This window comes from Heterodontus francisci, chromosome 41 (assembly GCF_036365525.1).
Source record: "Heterodontus francisci isolate sHetFra1 chromosome 41, sHetFra1.hap1, whole genome shotgun sequence".
NCBI classification, from domain to species: domain Eukaryota; kingdom Metazoa; phylum Chordata; class Chondrichthyes; order Heterodontiformes; family Heterodontidae; genus Heterodontus; species Heterodontus francisci.
The window spans coordinates 20,223,324-20,245,640 of record NC_090411.1 but is presented as its reverse complement, the minus strand read 5'-3'; the positions used below and the strand labels follow the sequence as shown (position 1 = coordinate 20,245,640).

General features: G+C 46.1%; 2 protein-coding genes across 7 annotated transcripts in view; one reads left to right on the top strand and one right to left on the bottom strand.

The window, feature by feature from the left end:
* The window catches only part of LOC137353314 (cold shock domain-containing protein C2-like), a 93,216-nt gene extending 89,358 nt beyond the window's left edge, over window positions 1-3,858 (bottom strand). Inside the window, exon 1 of one of the 3 annotated variants that reach the window (XM_068019450.1) lies at window positions 3,749-3,858. The gene's annotated coding sequence lies outside the window, so the exon portion shown is untranslated. Of the gene's footprint in view, window positions 1-2,503; window positions 2,667-3,748 lie in introns of those variants that run through there. The other 2 variants (XM_068019449.1, XM_068019448.1) reach the window with 2 other exon arrangements.
* A 1,531-nt stretch (window positions 3,859-5,389) lies between these two features.
* polr3h (polymerase (RNA) III (DNA directed) polypeptide H) lies at window positions 5,390-21,714 on the top strand. 4 transcript variants are annotated; one of them, XM_068019442.1, is made up of 7 exons: window positions 5,390-5,461; window positions 6,698-6,832; window positions 8,691-8,787; window positions 10,919-11,005; window positions 18,997-19,060; window positions 19,606-19,810; window positions 21,284-21,714. In XM_068019442.1, exons 2-7 carry the CDS (start codon window positions 6,722-6,724, stop codon window positions 21,335-21,337), a joined length of 618 nt encoding a protein of 205 aa, XP_067875543.1. In that variant the 5' UTR covers window positions 5,390-5,461; window positions 6,698-6,721; the 3' UTR covers window positions 21,338-21,714. The 4 variants fall into 4 exon arrangements, with proteins under 4 accessions (XP_067875543.1, XP_067875542.1, XP_067875545.1 ...); XM_068019441.1 differs by having other exon boundaries at window positions 5,439-5,496; XM_068019443.1 differs by lacking the exon at window positions 5,390-5,461 and adding an exon at window positions 5,533-5,687.
* The last annotated feature ends 603 nt before the right edge of the window (window positions 21,715-22,317 follow it).

Genomic DNA, 22,317 nt, shown 5'->3' with positions numbered 1-22,317 from the left:
TGACCCACAACACTCCGCAAATCAGGGTGCAGGAACTCAAAATGCTGGCAAACTTCCACTTTTATAAACATTTGAAAGTGACGCCTGTAAAAGGTTGCCACGGAACAAAGGGACAGGAGTACGTCATTCAGCTCCATCATGAAGAGACGGGGTCGTACATACCCTGTGCACAATATTGTACAGAGCGGTGTTAGTGAGTTCCAACACCCAGCAACAAGCATTTTGGTCACAAGATCTGACTCCTAAATACAGTTGTGTGAAAAATAAAGAAGTTTCTAGAACGATCGAGCATCAGTAAAAATGTTATTTACAAGATGGAGATGGAGTTGGGGAATAAAACAAGAAATGCTGGAACCACTCAGCAGGTCTGGCAGCATCTGTGGAAAGAGAAGCAGAGTTAACGTTTCGGGTCACTGACCTGAAACGTTAACTCTGCTTCTCTTTCCACAGATGCTGCCAGACCTGCTGAGTGGTTCCAGCATTTCTTGTTTTTATTTCAGATTTCCAGCATCCGCAGTATTTTATTTTTTATTATGGAGTTGGGGAAGACTGGCACTCAAAAGCGCCACCTAGTGGCCAGAGGCTGGCACTACGCCGTGACAGTTGACAGCAAAATTGATTGGTTAAATGTTGACATTGAAATGTGGCCAAAAATATTGGGGGGATATCAGAACGCACGGTCTGTGGGCATGATTTTAAATAAATGTAAAATAATAATCCAGTCGGCTGATCTGCAATGTGACTTTTCAAATGGATTTCCCTTTGCATCGCCAGTCTAATCCGACATTCTGGAAGATAAAGCAAGAAAACTTCCAACTGCAGGGTTTATTTGTCACCACAACACATCTATTCTTGGCCTGTTTACCAATCCATCAATTTGGCATTAATGTAAAGCATTGTCACTAACAGCCCATCACTGGACAAGCTGGATCTTTTCACACTAAGTGGTATCGCAGAGAGATTATACACTGTAAATGTGGCAACTGACTTGATAAAATATTTACGTAACTGAGCTTTTCTTTCTCCTGTTTAATGTAGCTGACTCACACTGCCATGCAGCCAGAGAGCCACTCTCCCCTCCCCCACTCTCCCCTCCCTGTGCCTCCCCTACTCTCTCCACCCCCACTCTCCCCTCCCTGTGCCTCCCCTACTCTCTCCACCCCCACCTTCCCATCCTGTGCCTTCCCCATTCTCCCCTCCCTCTCTCCTCCCCCACCTTCCCATCCCTGTGCCTTCTGCGTTCTCCCCTCCCCTCACTCTCTCCTCCCCCACCCTCCCATCCCTGTGCCTTCTGCATTCTCTCCTCCCTCACTCTCTTCTCCCCCATCCTCCCATTCCTGTGCCTTCTGCATTCTCTCCTCCCTCACTCTCTCCACCCCCACTCTCCCCTCACTGTGCCTTCCCATTCTCCCCTCCCCTCACTCTCTTCTCCACCCTCCCATCCCTGTGCCTTCCCCATTCTCTCCTCCCTCACCCTCCATCCCTGTGCCTTCCCCACTCTCGCTCTCTGTACTCCCCCACCCATTCTCCCCTTCCTATGTTCTCACTCTCCCCTCCCTGTGCTTCGCTCCAGATAGTGAAGAAACACAGCTTATGGCAGGCGGTGGGGGGGGGGGGGGGGGGGGGCTCCCTGCACCATATCGTGAGGCAACAAGGTTTTCTCATGGAGGAGGGGATGAGAAGAAAGCAAGCGGAGGTGAGATAAGGGAGAGAGAAAAGAAGAAAGACTTGCATTTCTTTAGCACCTTTCACAACCTCAGGACATCAAAGTGCTTCACAGCCAATGGAGTGCTCTGTGACATGCAGTCACTGTTGTAATGTCGGAAACATGGCGGCCATGGTGGCACAGCAAGATCCCACAAACAGCAATGTGATAAATGGCCAGATTATCTGTTTTTAGTGATGCTGATTGGGAGATACATATCGGCCAGCAGAACCGGGGAGAACTCCCCTCCTCGTCTTTGAAAAAGCGGCCATGCAATCTTTTACATCCACCTGAGAGGTCAGACGGGGTCTCGGTTTAACGTCCTATCCGAAAGACGGCACCGCCGACAGTGCAGCACTCCCTCATTACCGCACTGGGAACATCAGTCTAGAATAAAGAGCAGCAAAGCTCTCACTCACATCCCAATGATCAGCTGCGCTGGCTTGGGGCCTGAAGACTGCATCATCACCTACCCACCCAGGTAATCTGCAAGGCACAAAGGGCTTTCAAAGGAAGCTCTTGTAACAAAGATGAAACAGTTGAAACAGACAGGCACAATTCCAGAATTAAGTGGTGCTTTTCTTTGGGTTTTTACCTCCCCCCCCATCTCTGAAGCAAAATCTATTCGGCATCGAACGGCGATACCAGGAGGAAGGGAAGCTGCAACGTTCCTTTGAGACTGAGGAAAAGGAAAGCACACAGTCTGATTGTTAGAGAAATTTCCACTCGTAGCCTCTGCTAAAACGTGCAAATCCAAAACCTTTTCATCTCAATTACAAATGCCTTAGAAAGTCTTACCTTGTGCAACAGAAATCTCAGAGCTATACCACAACACTGTCGTCTAGTCCTGAGGTGGGAGCCTGTATTGTTCTGCAGTTGTCAGCGTCCCCTTGCTCTGGTTCACCTGCTATTTATGTTAACATTATTTTCTCTCTCTCTCTGTCTGGAAACTGACAGAGTGTAAGCCCCACCCTTCTTTATGACATCACTGCAGGCTGTCAATCATGTGCTCCAAAAGGACAGAAGGGGTGGGGATTCAGCCAATTAAAGGGGAAATCCACTTTCTCTCGGTTTAACGGGGAGGGAATTTATTTTTCTCCTCCCAACATTTTCCCCCTCCTCTGCCGCCGGGGTACGGTTCCGCAGGTTTCTGGCCACCCTTGCTCAAGTGCCTGCTCTTCACGTGTGACTTTAGGCAGTGGGTGGTGACAAGTTATTCGACCATGCAGGCTTCGCAGATGAGCCCAATTCAGTCTTCACCCTCTATCCAGCAGGGTTTGGGAGGCGAAGGTGTGGGGAGGGTCACTAGTGGGAGCTCTTGTTAATTTTGGACCCCTCCATGAGTTCAGCAAGGCTTCTGCCTACTCTAGTAATCCCTTCCTTTGTGATTCCTGCACATAATTCTCTGCATAAACCAGCTGCACCTTTGAAGTCTCTGAAGGAGATGTATATGCTTTTAAAGCACAATGATACCCCGAGCCGAATGAAAGGATGAATTTTTCAACGGTCTCTCGATCAGTTCACCAGGTGAAACTCTGGTGTAAAGGTGACACAGAATGGTACTCTTGGCAGAAGTGTGAATTCATGTGGCAATGGCACCTCTGGGTGAGATGCCAGTGAGAAGCCCCACATGGAAAGAGCCACAGACGCTTACAACACAAGAAGGCCCATCGGGCCTATACCAGCAACTTGCTTGTGTAATCCAAAGCTAAACCCACTGCCCTGCTCTTTCTGTTTAACCCCATAACTCTTTGTCAAAGAGGAATAATTCCAGTGACTGATCTGGGATGACATGCCATCCGGGGAGAGAGTGGTGTAGTGGTGATGTCACTGAGCTGGTAACCCAGAGGCCCAGGATAATGCCTTGCAGACACGGGTTCAAATCTCACCACGGCAGCTGGAGAAATTTAAATTCAATTAATTAATAAAAATCTGGAATTGAAAACTAGTCTCAGTAATGGTGCCATGAAACTATCAGTTGTTATAAAAACCCAGCTGGTTCACCAATAATGCCCTTCAGAGAAGGAAGACTGCTGTCCTTACCTGGTCTGGCCTACATGTGGCTCCAGACTCACAACAATTAGTTGACTCTCAACCGCCCTCTAAAATGGCTGAAAAAGCCACTCAGTTGTCAAGGGCAACAAATGCTAGCCTTGTCAGTGTCGCCCACATCCTGTGAAAAAAAAATGGACACACAAAAAGCAGCATTGATCAGATTCCAGCAACAACAACTTGCATTTATATAGTGTCTTAATGTAGTTAAATATCCCAAAGCATTATATGACAGAATTTGACACTGAGCCACATAAGGTAATATGAGGACTAGCAGCCCAAAAGCTCAGTTAAACAGGTACGTTTTAAGGAGCATCTTAAAGGAGGAAATATTTAAGGAGGTATTCTAAAGCTTAGGGCCTAGGTAGCTGAGGGCACAGCCGCCATTGGTGCAGCGATGAAAATCGGGATGCACAGAGGCCAGAATTGGAGGAGCACAGCTATCTAAGAGGGTTGTAGGAGGAGGAGATTACAGGGATAGGGAGGGGCGAGGCCACAGAGGAATCTGAAAAGGAGGATGAGGATTTTAAAATGGATGCATTACTGGACTGGGAGCCAATGTAGGTCAGCGAGCACTGGGTGTGAGTTAGGATAGGGACAGCAGGGATTCAGATGAGCTGTAGTTTAGGGGAGTACCTTCTTGGACTCAGTCTTGTTGCCGACACTCGTGATTCATTTGTGGAAGTTTTTACCCAATAGTCGCTATTTATGCAAAAAATCTAATGCAATTCTCTACATTGAAATATCTGCATAAACGATGAACCGCTAACAAGCTTCCTCAAATAGCAGGATTCAGTGGGACTACAGAGAAAGAACAAGGAATGAGTTATGAGAAAATAAACTTACCCTGACTACAACTTTTCGATAACCCTCTGATGTTGCAGAACCTATGAGCTAGAATCTGGTCAGCCCATACTTTTGGGCACGGGCGTCACACCTGTTCAGATCAAGGTGGGCAACATGCAAACTTCATGTACCCACCTCATCTGAATGATAGTGGCAGCCTCGCGCTGCCCTCTGATCCTGAACGCACAGCAGGAGGGCCTGACAGCATTGTTTGCAGCCCATGTAGTACAGCCAGCCTGCTCTGTTTAAAGGCAGGCTGCATCTTAAAGGGAAACTGCACAAAAATATTGCTACAATGTAAATTAGTCTAAAGTGAACACCAAGGCAGAGAGAGGGAGCTTTCATGATGGATGTAGCCCCTGGAGACATTAGTGGTGCAGGTGGGCAAGAGGAGAGACGCCATGCATCTGCGGGGGTGCCAGGAAACCCTCGTAGATCACTCTCAGAAGGGATTGGCAGCAGGTGGTCAGGATGGTCAAGTCCCTGAGTCTAGACTCAAGGACTTGGCAGCAGTGCACACTTGAGATGCTGGGAGGAACTGATTACATCAATCCAATAATTTTGGATGTTCAACCTAAATTAAAATATAGTTTTAAAAAATGTTGCCAGATTTTGCTTTCACAGCAGTCGCATATCAATGATTTAAAGTACAGTAGTCGCCTGTGTGAATTAATAGCCTCCCATCAGTGGTGTTTGACACCTTTAAGGCCATCCAGGCTCGGGCTGCCGCAAACTGCGGTAAAACCCAGGGAGAGGGGGGGGAGTTTTTCCCCGCACCGTCCAAAGTAACGGAGTAACCTCCTGCCGTAAAGTGGATTGCGTCACTGACCGTCAGCCGTAAAGTGGATTTGCGCCCAGGTAGGGGAGACTGAAAATGTAAAAGTTGAGCAAAGGTTTGTCGGAGGGAGAAGCAGCTCAAAAATAATAGAAAACGGTGGCTCCTGTTGCTTCTGCTCGGCTGCAGCCCGGACCCCAGTAAACTGGAGGCCGGGGTTTGAAGTTCAATGCCTGGGCCTAGGCCCTGAGCCTCCAGCTCACGTCCCCCCCTGTACCCAGGCCTTGAGCCTCACCATCCCGGCCCTGAGTGAGTGCGGCTCCCAGTGACTAGAATCCGTCAGTAAAGACTGAGCTGATCAGAGAGTCAGTGCCAGTTGGTGATTGAATAATCCAACTCAACCCACCATCACTGAGACCCTCTATTTCCACCTCAGTAACCGCCTGACTCTGCCCCTGTCTCAGCTCACCTGCCGCCCAACCATCCTAGACTTGGCTATTCCAACGCACTCCTGGCTGGCCTCCCACTTTCTACCCTAGTAAACTTGAGCTCATCCAAAACACTGCTGCCCCTGTGCCAACTCGCACCAAGGCCTGTTCCCCGATAGCCCCCACTCCCCCACCTCATGCTCACTGACCAACATTGGCTCCTGGTCAAGCAATGCGCCTTATTTTAAAATTCTCATCCTTGTTTTTCAAATCCCTCACCGCGCCCTGTGTCTCTCTGACCTCCTCCAGCTCGACGACGCTCTTGAGATTTCTGCGCTCGTCCAATCTGGCCCCTTGTGCGCCCCCCCCCCCCCAAATATTAATTGCTGTGCCGTTGGTGCTTTCTGCTGCTTGAACCCTAAACTCGGGAATTCCCTCCCCAAACCTCGCTGAGTCTCTACCTCTCGCTCCTCCTTTATGACACTCTTTAAAATCTGCCTCCGACCAAGCTTTTGGTTACCTGGTCTAACATCTGCTTCTGTGACTCAGTGTCAGATTTTGTCTGATAACGCACCTGTGAAGCCTTGGGATGTTTTGCAATGTTAAAGGTGCAATATAAATGTAGTGCTGCATTGTTATCTTTTGCCGAGAAGGTTACATTGAGCTCCCGTCTGCCTGTTCCAATGGTGCACGTGGAGTGACTATCGGAAGAGTGGGAAAACGTGTTCTTTCCCTGTAATGTTAAGACTTTCTACCAATACAAAAAAAAGTCCTTGTTATCCTAGAAATCAGCTACTTGAAAACTTTTCTTACTTTTTCCCATATGAGGGCCTTAAATAAATGAGCAGTATTCGAGTGAAGTGACTCCTCCTCCTCCTCCTTTCTTCCCAGTGCGTCGATCCTGACTCGCCCACCATGTTTGTCCTGGTGGAGATGGTGGATACTGTGCGGATCCCACCCTGGCTCTTTGAAAGAAGACTAAATGATGCCATAGCTGAAGAGCTGAACAAGAAACTGGCAAACAAGGTAAGTGTTGGTGAACCTGTTGCTGAAACACTGTCCAGAGTAATTTACTTTATGCTGCATTTATAATGCTTTAAAAAGGGAAATGGATAAATAAATTTGATTGATGAGCAACAGAGAAGGTTGATCAAGTTAATGTAGTAGATGTTGGATATATGGACTTCTGGAAGACATTCAACAAAGTGCCCCACAGAAGGCTTCTTAAGAAGATGGAAGGCCATGGAATTAAGGGAAAAGTGGCAATATGGATACAGATTGTCTCAGTGACAGGAAGTAAAAGGTAAAGACTGGGAGTTTGCGATGGTGTTTCCCACGGGTCAGTTTTGCATCCATTACTCTGCAATTTTTATAGATGACCTAGCTTTGAGTATAGGGAGCAAGATTATAAAGTTTACAGATGGTACGATACTTGGCGAAGTAGTAGATAGTGATGAGGATAGTTATAGGCTTCAGGATGACATGGACAGGGTGGTGAAACAGGCAGAAGCATGGCAGATGGAGCTCAATACAGAGAAGTGTGAAATGATGCACTTTGGGAGGACTAATATGGAAACACAAGATTCTATAAACTGTTCATCTTTTCAAAATCGAGCCGAAAGAGCTTGGTGTCCATATACACAAATCCTTAAAGGTGGCAGGACGTTGATAAGATGATTAAAGCATATGGATTACTTGGGTTTATATATGGAAGAACAGAATATAAAAGTAAAGAGATCATGCTAGGACTTTATAAATCAAAGGTCAAGCCTCAGAGTATTGTGGACAATTTTGGACACCACACTTCAGGAAAGAAGTAAAGCATACAGAGGAGGTTTACCAGGAAGTTACCAGGGATGAGGGACTTCAGTAATGAGGAGAGGTTGGAAGAGTTAGGACTGTTCTCATTGTAGCAGAGAAAGTTAAGAGGTGATCTAATAGAAGTTTCAAGATGATGAGAGGTTTTGATAGGGAATGTTTTTTTTCTCTATCCTCTATGATCAGTGGGTCAATAACTGGAGGTCATAGATTCAAAATCATTGGCAAAAGAGCTAGAAGGGAGATGGGAATTTATTTCACTCAGCATTGTCGGGATGTGGAATGCTTCACCTGAAAGGCTGGTGGAGGCTGAGTCTATAAATAATTTGAAAAGCTAGTTGGAGAGGGACTTGAGGATGAGGAACTTGCAGGGTTATGGACAAAAAAAGCAGGGCTGCGCGACTGATAGCCAGCACAGAGACAATAGGCCCAATGGCTGCCTTCAGGCTGTGTTCCTATGATTCCATGAAATACTTGAAAGAGAAAACCGTTGCAGGCCTATAGGTAAAGAGCAAGGCAGTGGGACTAATTGAGTACCTCTCTCAAAGAGCTGGTGCAGGCATGATGGGCCGAACAGCCCTCTTCTGTGCTGTATCATTCTAAATGGCACCGCACCTTGCTGCTGTTAAAATTGCCCTGCTTGTATTCCCAGGTATTATTCCTAAGCCTGTTTCTCGGGAAAGGTTCATTGAGTGAAAAATACTTTGTGCTGTGTGGATGGCTTTCTCAGCCTGCTGGAGAGTCGCAGCTAGTTCAATCTGTATAGCCTGGATAAACAAGGGCAAAAAAAAGGCAGGGAGGTCACCGTTATGTACGTTGATGTGGTTTTGATTAGCTAAATGCAAAGGAAGGTTGGACGGTAGGACTAGAGGTCATCAATATAAACTGGTGGAAATATTCAGAGAGCAGACCAAAACGAGGTTAGAAAATGGCTGGATTAAACTTCCAGGCAGGGAGGAGGATGTAGAACTGCGGATTCCAGGGGTCACCGATTTGCAAGGTCAATTGAGAATTTTTCCCAGTAAGTCTTGTTGCTGACTTTGTCTGTCTTGTGTTCTCTCTGCAGGTTGTATATAATGTTGGCCTCTGCATCTGTCTGTACGACATCACCAAGCTGGAAGATTCCTACATTTTCCCAGGAGATGGAGCGTCTCACACCAAAGGTTAGACATCCTCCAATAAGGAATAGTGTTTCTATTTAGTGCCTCTCAACAAGCTGTCTTTCCATTTCCCTCCTGTCAGCACAAATCAGGACAGGGGCATGGCTGTTTCATAGAATATACAGCAGAGAAACTGGCCATTCGGCCCATCCAGTCCATATTGGCATTGATGCTCCACTCGAGTATCCTCTCATCCTTCTTCATCTAACTATTCCCTTCTCCCGCATGTGTTTATCTAGCTTTCCCTTATATACATCAATACTATTCGCCTCAATTACCCTCTGTGGTAGTGAGCTCCACATTCTAAATGCTCTCTAGATAAATAAGTTTCTTTTGAATTCTCTATTTGATTTCTTGGTGACTATCTCACATTGATCTCTGGTTTTGCGCTTCCCAAAAAGTGTAAACACACTTTCTGCGTCTATTCGCTCAATTTTATAGATCTCTATTCGGTCACTCCTCAACCTGCTCTTTTCAACAGAAAAGAGACTCATTTTGCCATCCTTTTCTGATAGGCATAACGTTGCATTTTCAGTATCATCCTTTTAAATCTTTTTTGCATCCGCTCCAGTGCTTCTATATCCTTTTTATAATATGGCGATCAGATCTGTATGCAATACTGCAATTGTGGTCTAACCAAAGTTCAATGCAAGTCTAGCATAACCTCTCCACTTTTTAGTTTTATCCCTGTAGAAATAAACTCTAGTGCTTGGTTTGCTTTTTTATGGCTTTATTAACCTCTGTCGCTACTTTTATGCTTTTGAACTCCCAGATCCCTTTGCTTCTCCCTCCCAGTTCGATTATTATTTTCTTAGTAACATGTGACCTCCTTATTTTTCTTACCAGAATGTAATATCTCACACTTATCTATGTTGATATTCATTTGTCAATTATATGCCCATTCTGCAAGTTTATTAACGTCCTCTCGAAATTTGTAGCAGTCCTCCTCAGTGTTGATTATTTCCCCACTATTTGGTTTCATCCACAAATTTAGAAATTGTGCTTTTGATTCCAGAATCTAAATCGTTCATGTAAGTTGTGACTGACAGCGATGATCCTCGTGGGACTTGACTTCCCCCACCTTCTGCCACTCTGAATAGCTACCCTTTATCCCTCCTCTGCTTCCTGTCTTTCAGCCAGCCAGCTATCCATTTTGCTACTTGTCCCCTAGCTCTACATGCTCTGGCCTTATTCATTAGTCTATTCTGTGTCACCTTATCAAAGGCCTTTGGGCAATCTAGATATATTACATCTATTGCATTTCCCTTGTCTACTCTCTTGCTCCTGCCCCTGGGTTACCCATAGGAATAAGCAGCTAGGGATCTCCCTTCTTTACATTGATGTCCAGTCGAGTTCTTCCCCTACACTCCCTCTTTTCATGTAATCCAATAAATAGTAAAGAGAATGGGCAGGGGAAAATGGAATTCTCTCCATCCCTGGTTTGTTTTCTCAACTGAACTTTATTATATTTCCATTGTTGTGTTTGTCTCTCTCTCTCTCGCTGCCTTTGTCCAAGAGGCTGAGTTGGAAACCCACTGCCAAGTCTCTGTCACTGTCTAGCCAGGTGCTGGAAGGTGGGGGGAGAGCTGCAGTGCCTAATCCTCAGCTTTCTCCCCCTTGCTCTGTGACTGCATGGTTCAGGTGCCGATCCCTTGTATTGAAACTTGTGATCAGGGAATACCTTCCCCCAATCCCTCCCCCGATACCTTTACCAGCTTGTTCAGTTTGTAGCACACCTGCCTCGAACTCAGAAGGTTGTGTATTCAAGTCTCACTCACGGTTGGTGACAGTGTCTTTTGGATGAGATATTAAACTGGGGCCTGTTATGCCTGTTCAGGTGGTCATAAAAGATCCCATGGCACCTTTAGAAGAGCAAGGCAGTCCTTCCAATGTCCCTGCCAGCACTTATTCTTTAACTAGCACCACTAAAAACAGATGAGCTGACATTTTTCTAATTTGCTGTTTGTGGGATTTTGCTTTGTGCAATTTTGTGGCCATGTTTGTCTACATTACAACAATGACTGTGCTTCAAAAGTGGTGATTTGGTAGGACCTGAAGATCTGAAGGGTGATATATAAATGCAGCATCGTCCTTCTTTAAGTGGTGTTTCTTCCTCTCCTTGTTTTCCACGCAGTCCATTTCCGATATGTGGTCTTTCGACCCTTTCTGGACGAGATTATAACTGGCAAAATCAAAGGCTGCAGTCAGGACGGAGTCTACGGTGAGTGACTCATTATGTGAGGTATTTTTGTTTCAATCCTTTTTCTCGCTTCCACCCCTGGGTGAGATGGTTCATGTCAAGGTGGAGGTCTCTGCTTCCTCACCCAGGCTGAGTAAGCCTAGATGGTATCAACAGGTTATTTGTCCAAGGTGGATATCGCTCTGAGCCTAATCTTGTTCAGCCCTGATGTCCACAGCACAAGCCTCGATAACAATTGAGCAGAAACTGCAGTTGGTGCCGAGGCTGATTACAGCATTCATGCTGCCTATAATCTCACTGAAACAGCCACAGACGGAGGCCATTCAGCCCATCGAGCCTGTGCCAGCTCTCTGAAAGAGCTGTCCAATTAGTCCCACTCCCCTGCTGATTCCTCATAGCCCTGCAAATTTCTCCTCTTTAAGTATTGATCCAATTCCCTTTGGAAAGTTTTTATTGAATCTGCTTCCTTTGAGCATTCCAGATCACAACAAATCACTGAGTAAAGACAATTCCCATTTCCCCTGGCGTTTTTGTTTTGTCCATTTATCTTAAATAGAGTCATAGAGTTTTATAGCACAGAAACAGGCCCTTCGGCCCAATGCACCTGCACTGACCATCGAGCACCTGTCCTAACTAATCCCATTTCCCCGCACTTGGCCTGTAGCCTTGTATGCTATGGGGTTTCAAGTGCTCATCTAAATACTACTTAAATGTTGTGAGTGTTCCTCCCTCTACCACCTCTTCAGGCAGTGTGTTCCAGATTCCAGCCACCCTCTGGGTGAAAAAATTTCTCCTCAACTCCCCTCTAAACCTTCTGCTCCTTTCCTTAAATCTATGCCCCCTTGTTATTGACACCTCCGCTAAAGAAAAAGTTTCTTCCTATCTATCCTATCAATGCCCCTCATAATTTTGTATACCTCAATCAGGTCCCCCCTCAGCCTTCTCCACTGCAAGGAAAACAACCCCAGCCTATCCAGTCTGTCTTCATAACTGAAATGCTCCAGCCCAGGCAACATCCTGGTGAATCTCCTCTGCACCCTCTCCATTGCAATCACATCCTTCCTATAGTGTGGAGACCAGAACTACACAGTACTCCAGCTGTGGCCTAACCAGCATTTTATACAGCTCCATCATAACCACCCTGCTCTTATATTCTATGCCTTGGCTAATAAAGGCAAGTATCCCGTATGCCTTCCTAACCACTTTATCTACCTGTGCTGTTGCCTTCAGTGATCTATGGACAAGCACCCCAAGATCCCTCTGACCCTCTGTACTTCCTAGGGTCCTACCATCCATTGTATATTCCATTGCCTTGTTAGACCTCCCAAAGTGCTTCACCTCACACTTCTCAGGATTAAACTCCATTTGCCACTGCTCCGCCCATCTTACCAGCCCATCTATATCGTCCTGTAGTCTAAGGCTTTCCTCCTCACTATTTACGACATCACCAATTTTTGTGTCATCTGCGAACTTACTGATCATACCTCCTATATTCACGTCTAAATCATTAATGTACACTACAAACAGTAAGGGTCCCAGCACCGATCCCTGCGGTACACCACTGGTCACAGGCTTCCAATCGCAAAAACAACCCTCGACCATCAGCCTCTGCCTTCTGCCACTCAGCCAATTTTGAATCCAATTTGCCAAATTACCCTGGATCCCATGGGCTTTTACTTTCTTAACCAATCTCCCATGCGGGACCTTGTCAAAAGCCTTACTGAAGTCCATATAGACTACACCAACTGCTTTACCCTCATCTACACATCTAGTTACCGCCTCGAAAAGTTCAATCAAATTTGTTAGACACGATCTCCCCCTGACAAAGGCACGCTGACTATCCCTGCCTCTCCAAACAGAGATTAATCCTGTCTCTCAGGAAATTATTGGAAAAAATTCTTACCATTGATGTTAGACTCACCGGCCTGTAATTACCTGGTTTATCCCTACTACCCTTCTTGAATACTGGTACCACATTCGCTGTCCTCCAATCCTCTGGTACCTCTCCTGTGGCCAGAGAGGATCTGAAAATTTGTGTCAGAGCCCCTGCTATCTCCTCTCTTGCCTCACATAGCAGCCTGTGATACATCTCATCTGGGCCTGGGGATTTATCCACCTTTAAACCTACTAATCCAGCCAATACTTCCTCCTTTACAATGCTAATTTGATCAAGTATATCACAGTCCCCCTGCCTGATCACTACACCTACATCATCCCTCTCCATAGTGAACACAGATGAAAAGTAATCGTTCAAAACCTCCCCTATGTCCTCTGGCTCCACACACACATTGCCTCTATGATCCCTAATGGGCCCCACTTTTTCTCTGGTTATGCTCTTGCCCCTAACATACTTATAAAATGCCTTGGGATTTTCCTTTCTCTTGTCTGCCAGTGATTTTTCATGCCCCCTCTTCGCTCTCCTAATTACTTTTTTAAGTACTCCCCTACACTTTCTATACTCCTCTAGGGCCTCCGCTGTTTTCAGCACTCTGAATCTGCCATACGCCTCCTTTTTTCTCCTTATCCAATCCCCTATATCCCTTGACATCCAGGGTTCCCTTGACCTGTTGGTCCTACTCTTCACCTTTACAGTAATGTGCTGCACCTGAACACTCTCAATTTCCCTTCTTAATGACTCCCACTGGTCTGATGTAGACTTTCCTGTAAGAAGCTGCTCCCAGTTCACTTTGGCCAGATCCTGTTTTATCATATTGAAATCAGCCTTCCCCCAATTCAGTACTTTTATTTCCGGTCCCTCTATGTCCTTTTCCATAACAACCTTAAATCTTACAGAGTTATGGTCACTATCCCCAAAATGCTCCCCCACTGCCACTTCGACTACTTGGCTGGCTTCATTCCCTAGGATTAGGTCCAGTACTGCCCCTCCTCTTGTAGGACTCTCTATGTGCTGGCTCAAAAAACTCTCTGGAATGCGCTTGAAGAATTCCGCCCCCTTTAAGCTTTTTGCACTAATACTATCCCCTCTAATATAGGGGAAGTTGAAATCCCCTACTATTATTACCCTATTATTTTTGCACCTCTCTGAGATTTGTCTGCATATCTGCTCCTCTACTACTGCCTGACTGTTTAGAGGCCTGTAGTACACACACAGCTTCTTGCATTAAAATAGATACAATCCAGCCTTGCATTATCTGCCTGAGCCTTAACAGGTCTACATTTACTCTGTCCTCCGGACTGACTTAGCTTCACATTTATATTTGATTGCACAACACACCCTACTGTGCTTCCACAGTCTTCTGTGTCCTCTGGTTACTGACCCTCCTGCCAGAGGAAACAGTTTCTCCCTATCTACTCTATCAAAACCGCATATAATTTTGAACGACTCAGTTAAGTCTGTCCTTTACCTTCTCTGCTCAAAGGACAATCCCAGCTTCTATAGTTACTGTACATAGCTGAATTCCCTCATCCTGGTAAAACTCCTCTGCAGCCTCTCCAAGTTACCAACATCCTTCTAAAACCTTTTAAACATTTCTTCATAGAGTTGCCCCATTACATTTGAAGGTACGGCACTTGGAGTTTGTATCCACTCAGCCATTTCGGTGGCTGGATTAAAGAATGGGATTGGCAGAGGATTTACAGAATCTCCGGCTCTCCAAATGAGCAATTTACCTAGTGCCATTCCCCCTCCTTCTCCCCGTAACCCTGCACATTCTTCCTTTTCAGGTAACCATCTAATTCCCTTTTGAATGCCCCAGTTGAACTGCCTGCACCACACTCTCAGGCGGCACATTCCAGACTTTAACCACTCGCAGTGTGAAAATGTTTTTCCTCATGTCACTTTTGCTTCTTTTGCCAATTACTTTAAAATCTGTGCCCTCTCATTCTCGATCCTTTTACGAGTGGGAATAGTTTCTCGCTATCTACTCTGCCCAGACCCCTCGTGATTTTGAATACCTCTATCAAATCTCCTCTCAGCCTTCTCTTTAAGGAAAACAGTCCCACTTCTCCAATCTATTTTCGTAACTGAAGTTCCTCATCCCTGGGACCATTCTCGTGAATCTTTTCTGCACTAATTAATGGAGTAAAATCTCAGAGTGATGCATAAAGGTACCAAAAGGATAATACCAGAACTGAGAGGTTATACCTGTCAGGGGAGATTAAACAGGCTGGGCTCTTTTCTCTAGAAAAGAGGAGATTGAGGAGTGACTGAATAGAGGTCCTTAAAATTAAGAAATAAAAGCAAGCAATACTGGAAATACTCAGCAGGTCTGGCAGCATCTGTGGAGAGAGAAGCAGAGAAGTCAGAACTGGTTCACTGACCTGAAACATTAATTCTGCTTCTCTCTCCACAGATGCTGCCAGACCTGCTGAGTATTTCCAGCATTTCTTGCTTTTATTTTAGAGTTCCAGCATCTGCAGTATTTTGCTTTTACTTAAAATTAAGAAGGGATTTAGATTTAGAGATACAGTGCTGAAACAGGCCCTTCGACCCACCGAGTCTGTGTCGACCATTAACCACCCATTTATACTAATCCTACACTAATCCCATATTCCTACCACATCCTCACCTGTCCCTATATTCCCCTACCACCTACCTATACTAGGGGCAATTTATAATGGCCAATTTACCTATCAACCTGCAAGTCTTTTGGCTGTGGGAGGAAATCGGAGCACCCGGAGGAAACCCACGCAGACACAGGGAGAACATGCAAACTCCACACAGGCAGTACCCAGAATTGAACCCGGGTCGTTGGAGCTGTGAGGCTGCGGTGCTAACCACTGCGCCACTGTGCCGCCCTTAAATAGGGTAGATGTAGTGAAGACGTTTCCACCTTTGGGCAGTCCAAAACTAAAAATCATAAATATAAGATGGTCACGAATAAATCCAATAAGGAATTCAGGAGAAATTTCTTTACCCAGAGAGTGGTTAGAATATGGAGTTTTCTGCCACATTGGAGTGATTGAGGTGAATAGAATAGATGCATTTAAGGGAAGCTGGATAAACACACAAGTGAGAAAGGAATAGAAGGATATGCTGACCGGATGAGAAGAAGAGGGGTAAGAGGAGGCTCGGCACGGGCTTGTTAGGCTGAATGACCTGTTGGAGCTGTAAAATTCTCTGTAATATAAAAATACATATATATCTCTGCTGGTAGGAAACCAGCTTACTGCTGCTGTCCGACATTGTTTAAGTATCTTAATGGCATTTAGGATTTTATGTGTCGCTCACCCGCAGTCAAACAGTCTGCTGACCCTCCCCAGAATGTGAGACCAGAGGGTGACAACGCCCCAGCAAAAGTCAGTGCTTTGAAGAAATTAGGAGGAAAAAACAGAGCGAGGGCCAGCGCCTGTGGGGCTAAACCCCTGTAACAGTCGACTCCCTTCAGAGAGGGTGGGGTGCGGTGGCCAGGAAACTGGAGACAGAGAGAGAAATGAAGCCTGCTTGGAGATTGTGGAGGGTGTTTAGATTAACAGCAGCAACACAGTTAATGAGTGATTTATGAGGAGTGAGGAGACATCTTTGAAAAGCTGCCAGCTTGGAGGGTGTCTCATTGCCACTATAATGTGGGTGTGTCCGTGTATAGAGCTGTCATTTCTCCCTCACCTGGATACCTAACCTCGGACACTGCTGTAGGGGTGGCAGGGGATGTGGCATGAGTTAGTCCTAATGCAGAGACCATAGACTTGCAAGTCCCAATGACCACTTCAGGGTAGCATGTGCAGAGGGCTATTGTACTGCAGTCAGGCAGTAGAGGGGAGGAAATATGTGTTCAATACAATACAATACAATGTAACATGTGGTTTGACTGCATTGAGTTAATGGGTGACGGTGGCTGTTCTTTGTTCTGTAACCTGTGTGTTCTGAACAGCTTGTTAACGTGAGTTAATGAGATAGGAAGGTTGCCCTGTGCAATTCAGTAGCAAAACAGTCTGAGCCTGTGAAAAGAATAGTGTTCTTTTTGCTTCTTATGACCTTGGAAAGGAGACAGTTGAATTTTGCTCTCATCCCACGAAGGCAGAGATTTTGTATTGTCTTTTTGGGTCGAAAGCCAGAAAATTCAGGAGGGGGAGGGGAGTCTCACTGTCAGGGTCACTAGTCAATGAATTTGGGTTTGTTCAGTCCAAGTACAGGATTCTAGCATCCTATACTGATTAAGGATTCTCAGTTCTGGGGGCCACCAGGAACAGTTCAGAAATGCAGTTCTGATGAAAGGTCACTGACCTGAAATGTTAACCCTGTGCCTCCCTCCACAGATCCTGCCAGACCAGCTGAGTATTTCCAATACTTTCCTTATTTTAGGAAATGGGATTGTTGGCTTCTCCCCCTCCCTCCATTTTTCCATCCACCTCCCCCTTACTCCCCACTCCTGAGTTATGCTGGAGTTCCCATTGAGCACTATCATAATGACCACAGTTCCAGCAGCAGAGAACTGGACAGTGATCAGGAGCAGGGTCCCTGACTGATCGATTGATCTACCTCTCTCCTGTGTGTTGAGTTCAGTGTACTGCTCCTAATGATGCCCTGGTTGAAGTTGGCTAGTTCAGCACACATCCTTTCTAATCATTATGGCATAGACTGTCCTTAAGTATAGAAGATTAAGGGGTGATTGAATTGTGGTGTTTAAGATGATTAAAGGATTTGCTAGTGTAGATAGAGATAAACTATTCCTTCTGGTTGGGGAATCCAGAACAAGGAGGCATAATCTTAAAATTAGAGCCAGGCCGTTCAGGGTGATGTCAGGAAGCACGTCTTCACACAAGGGGTAGAGGAAATCTGGAACGCTCTCTCCAAAAAGCTATTGAGGCTGTGGGGGGTCAGTTGACAATTTCAAAACCCAGATTGCTAAATTTTTGTTAGGTAAGGGGATTAAGGTTTATGGACCCAAGGTGATAGATGGGTTAAGATACAGATCAGCCATGATGATTGAATGGAGGAACAGGCTCGATGGACTGAATGGCCTCCTCCTGTTCCTACACCATCAGGCAGTAAATTTACCTGCCGAGGCGCTGGGGGAGCTGCCCCTTTCTGAAGTCATGGGTGCAGAGTGGTTTCTAAAGACTGTACAGGTGAGGGAATCTGTGTCACAGCTGTTAGTGCTATATTTGATCTCACCATGCTGTAGCGAAATGTTCTCCCTAGGAAGCCTGGACCGAGATCCCATCTGACAAGATTCTTTAGGGTTGATTTCATTAGTTTTATTCAGCTGAATCCCATGCTTGACATGTTGAGGGCTGTTCACATTGGGGAATGAAACATACTTTTAGTTTTTACCTCCATGTCACTATTAAACATTCCTAGGTTAGATATAGATAGATATTTAGAATTTGCATTTCTGTAGCTCTGTTTACGACCTCAAGATATCCCAAAGTGTCTGAGGTCCAATTAAGTACTTTTGAAGTGTCTCACTGTTGTAATGTAGGAAAGCTCCTAAAATCTTGTTTAGACTCTGGCCTCTGAGCCCGCTCAGTCCAGCCCACAAAGCCCAGGCAGCTCAGTTCTGTCTGTTTCTCGTTCTCACTGCTTTACCCTGTTTGAAAGTTGCATCTGGAGTTTTGGAAAGAGTTGCTTTCGGTTCTGTTGCCTCATTGATGGATAAATCCTAATCTGAGCACCAACTCTTCGTTTTGACAGCTTGAGAAATATAGAAATGAAGCAGAATGTGGGTTCAGTCTGCACACCTGGCCCCTGAAGCTCCATAGTACACACTAATGTGGCCTACAGAGACAAAACTCAAACGCACCTGTGTTCTAGCAGTGCACCTCTGACTGTATTTCCCACATCACCTTGAGCGAGGTAACTAGGTTGTGGTGTTGCTGCTATCATAGTTATTGCAGTAGTGCTGAATTACATCTGCTTTTTCCATCAAACCCATGGCAACTACCTCGAGTTTCTTTCATGCTGGCACTCAGCCATGATTGTAGGGGGGGAAGATTTAGATTGCGTCAGTGTGGACTGGCTGTGAATCTGGGCCCCCCTCAGTGTGAGGCCAGTATCTAATCCATTATAAATGTCCCTTACTTCACTGTCGTTCCTTCTGTCTTCCTCGCAGTGACCCTGGGATATTTTGATGACATCCTCATCCCTCCTGAATCCCTGCAGCAGCCAGCCAAGTTGTATCCTTCAGTGGGTGATAACCGTGGGAGACGGACCCTTCCCCTGGAGGTGGGTTGAGAAGACACGATCAACAGACCCTGGCAATGGACAAGGCCACTCGATATCAAAAGCTTGTTTGATCTCCTGTTCCCACGAGAATCTGGAGTGACTTTGGTTTTAAGATGTTTCCACTTGTGGGGAAGTCCAAAACTAGGGGTCATAAGAGAGTTACTAATAAATCCAGTAGGGAATTCAGGAGAAACTTCAACTTCTTTACCCGGAGAGTGGTGCGAATGTGGAACTTGCTATCGCCAGGCGTGTTTGAAGTGAATAGTTTAGATGTGTGCAATGGCAAACTAGATAAACACATGAGGGAGAAAGAAATATCTGTTGATAGGGTGATATGAAAAGGGGTGGGAGGAGGCTCATGTGGAGCATAAACACCAGCATAGACTAGTTGGGCCGAATGCCCTGTAAATTCTATGTAATTCTAGGAGGTGCCTCTTGCCAGTGAAGCAATGATTTGACTTGGTGCTGGCCAGTGTTTCCTTGACTGGGCTGGCAGTGATGAGACGGAGCAGGTGTGGGTGTGGGAATACGAGACCGACGAGGGTACACACGACCTTTACATGGATGTCGGGGAGGAGGTCAGACTCCGTGTGGTGGACGAAACCTTTGTAGACACCTCCCCCACCGGGCCCAGCACAGCTGATAGCTCGACCTCCACAGTAGAGGAAGCGCAGAGGAAAGAGTCTCCCTACACGCTGACGGTAAGACAGACCTGCCTCTCTCCTTTCAGTTAGTGCAGGGGGTCAGAACTTTCTCGGGGTAGAAAAGAAAGACTTGCATTTATATAGCACTTTTCGCAACTTCAGCATGTCCCAAAATACTTGCAGCCAATGTTCCCTTTAAAATTTAGCTTTTGCATGCGGCCAGTTTTTCCAGGGTGCGGTTCCTTTAAATTGCTTTACACTGCCGTGCACGCACGAGATTAACAGAGCAAGTCCTGCATGGTACCTTAGTGGGAAAATCCCAACCAATGAAGTACTTTTTGAAGTGTAGTCACTGTTGTAATGTGGGAGATGTTGTAGACAATTTACGTACAGCAAGCTCCCACACACAACAATGTGATAATGACCAAGTAATCTGTTCTGAGTGATGTTGGTTGAGGGATAAGTATTGGCCAGGACACTGGGTAGAACTGTCCTAGTCTTCTTTGAAATAGTGCCATGGGATCTTTTACAACCACCTGAGAGAGCATCTCATCTGAAAGATGGCATCTCTGACAGTGCTGCACTCACTCTTACACTGCACCTCAAACCCAGTTGAGGCAGAGGTGATTGAAGGATGTTCTCCTGTCTGAGGTGGGACCTGGATGGTGCAGTGAATTGACATATTGCTCTCAGTACAATGGGTGTGCAGGGGGCTGAGGGTGGTCGGGAGGTGCAAGGGTTTGCTCAGTTCCTCATCTGATTGGAGGGAGAGAGGATTGCATGGGAGAGTTTTGCTTGGGCATTGTCCAGTGCTTCTTGGTGGCTGGGTGCAGGATGACAACAGCTGCCGCTGTTCTCTCTCTCTCTTGGTCCCTCAGTCTCTCTCTCACTCTCTCTCTTCCTCAGTCTCTCTCTCACTCTCTCTCTTCCTCAGTCTCTCTCTCTCTCACTTGCTTCCTCAGTCTCTCTCTCTCACTTGCTCCCTCAGTCTCTCTCTCTCACTTGCTCCCTCAGTCTCTCTCTTTCCCTCAGTGTCTCCCTCTTGCTCACTCAGTCTCTCCCTCTCACTCGCTCCCTCCCTCGGTCTGTCTGTTTCTCTCTCTCTCTCTCTCTCTCTCTCTCTCTCTCTCTCTGTCTCTCTTGGTCCCTCAATCTCAGTGTCTCTCTCTCTCTCTTAGTCCCTCTGCCTGTGTATGTCATTGTCTCTTTATGCCTGCGTGTCTCTGTCTCTTTATGCCTGCGTGTCTCTGTCTCTCTGCCCCTGTGGTGTTTCTCTCGGTCTGTCTCTCTGCCCCTGTGTGTCCCTCTCTCTCTCTCTCTGCCTGTGTGCCTCTGTGTCTCTCTCTGCCCCTGTGTGTCTCGTGTCTCTCTCTGCCCCTGTGTGTGTCTCTGTGTCTCCCTGCCCCAGTCTCCCGTTACAGTGTGTTATGCGGGGGTTAGGGGGTGGGGGGGGGGTGGGAACAGAATAAATGGGGAAATGCCCCCTTTACCCTTGGTGTATTTCCACTTATGTTTTCAAATTCTTTGCAGGGCTCCATCAGTGAGCCAGGACTGGGACTTCTGTCCTGGTGGACGAATGGTTAATGAGCAGGACTCGAGGCTGTCGCTTTGAATGCAGCACGGACACAAAAACCGTCTGCCTGGAGCTGCAGTTGAATGCTGGCCTTGCTTAGCCGAGCGATTCCTCAAGGATCCGGTCTTCTGAGACGAGGACAGATGCTGGATGTTTAAGCAGAGCAGGAAACATCTGGCGAGCAAGATCCAGCTGTAGCAGCAGCCGTTCTTCCGATGAGCAAATAAACATGATGCGTGCCCAGTGGAAAGTGTAAGACTTCCAATGAGGAAAATATATTTGCTTTGTTTATGCAATGTTGACTACCTCATGCTGCAGAGTGATGATGTGTGCACTTACTGGCTTAATAACAGGCTATTAAAGCAGCAAATTAAAGATATTTGATCAATGGATTTAGTTGTGATTTTTAAGTAATGTACCCATTGCCATTGAGGAAACAAGACAAGCCCACAGAGTGTACGCAACTCCTGTTCCGATGGCACACTGCTTTTACACGTCAGCTTGGCTCGCTGGTAGACCCATTACTTGTAGATCGAAGGTTGTGAGTTCAAACCCAACTCTCAACCTTCAACATATTAATCCGGGAGGGTGTGTTGCATTGGCAGAGGTATTGAACCTCAGATGTCTCGCTAATCTGTTTGTTAAAGATCCCACGGCGTTTTCTGATGAAGAGCAGGGAGTTCTTCCAATATCCTGGTTCCCGACCTACGCTGTCAAAACATTCAACTCATGGATGTATTGTGGGATCTTGCTGTGTGCAAAATGACGACCATATTTTCCAATATAACAAGCCACTGTGAAATGCATTGAGATGTGATAACTGCAGGTCTTTCTTACACGTCCCAATGCCTGGGGCCAGTAAAGAGTTTAAAAGTCTTTCAGTCTTCCTTCCATTGTCCCTGTTTTCTCTCTCTGTTGAGGAATTGATGCACTTAGTAAGGAGGTTACTGTGATACCAGAGCAGTCACTGGGCTTGGAAAAAATGTCTGTT

What these genes read in the sequence shown, in the direction of transcription:
- polr3h (XM_068019442.1), top strand. Translation starts at nt 6,722, where the DNA reads ATGTTTGTCCTGGTGGAGATGGTGGATACTGTGCGGATCCCACCCTGG. An exon ending in TGGAGCGTCTCACACCAAAG is followed by an intron (nt 8,788 to 10,918) that starts GTTAGACATCCT and finishes TTTTCCACGCAG; the next exon opens with TCCATTTCCGATATGTGGTC. An exon ending in AGTCTCCCTACACGCTGACG is followed by an intron (nt 19,811 to 21,283) that starts GTAAGACAGACC and finishes AATTCTTTGCAG; the next exon opens with GGCTCCATCAGTGAGCCAGG.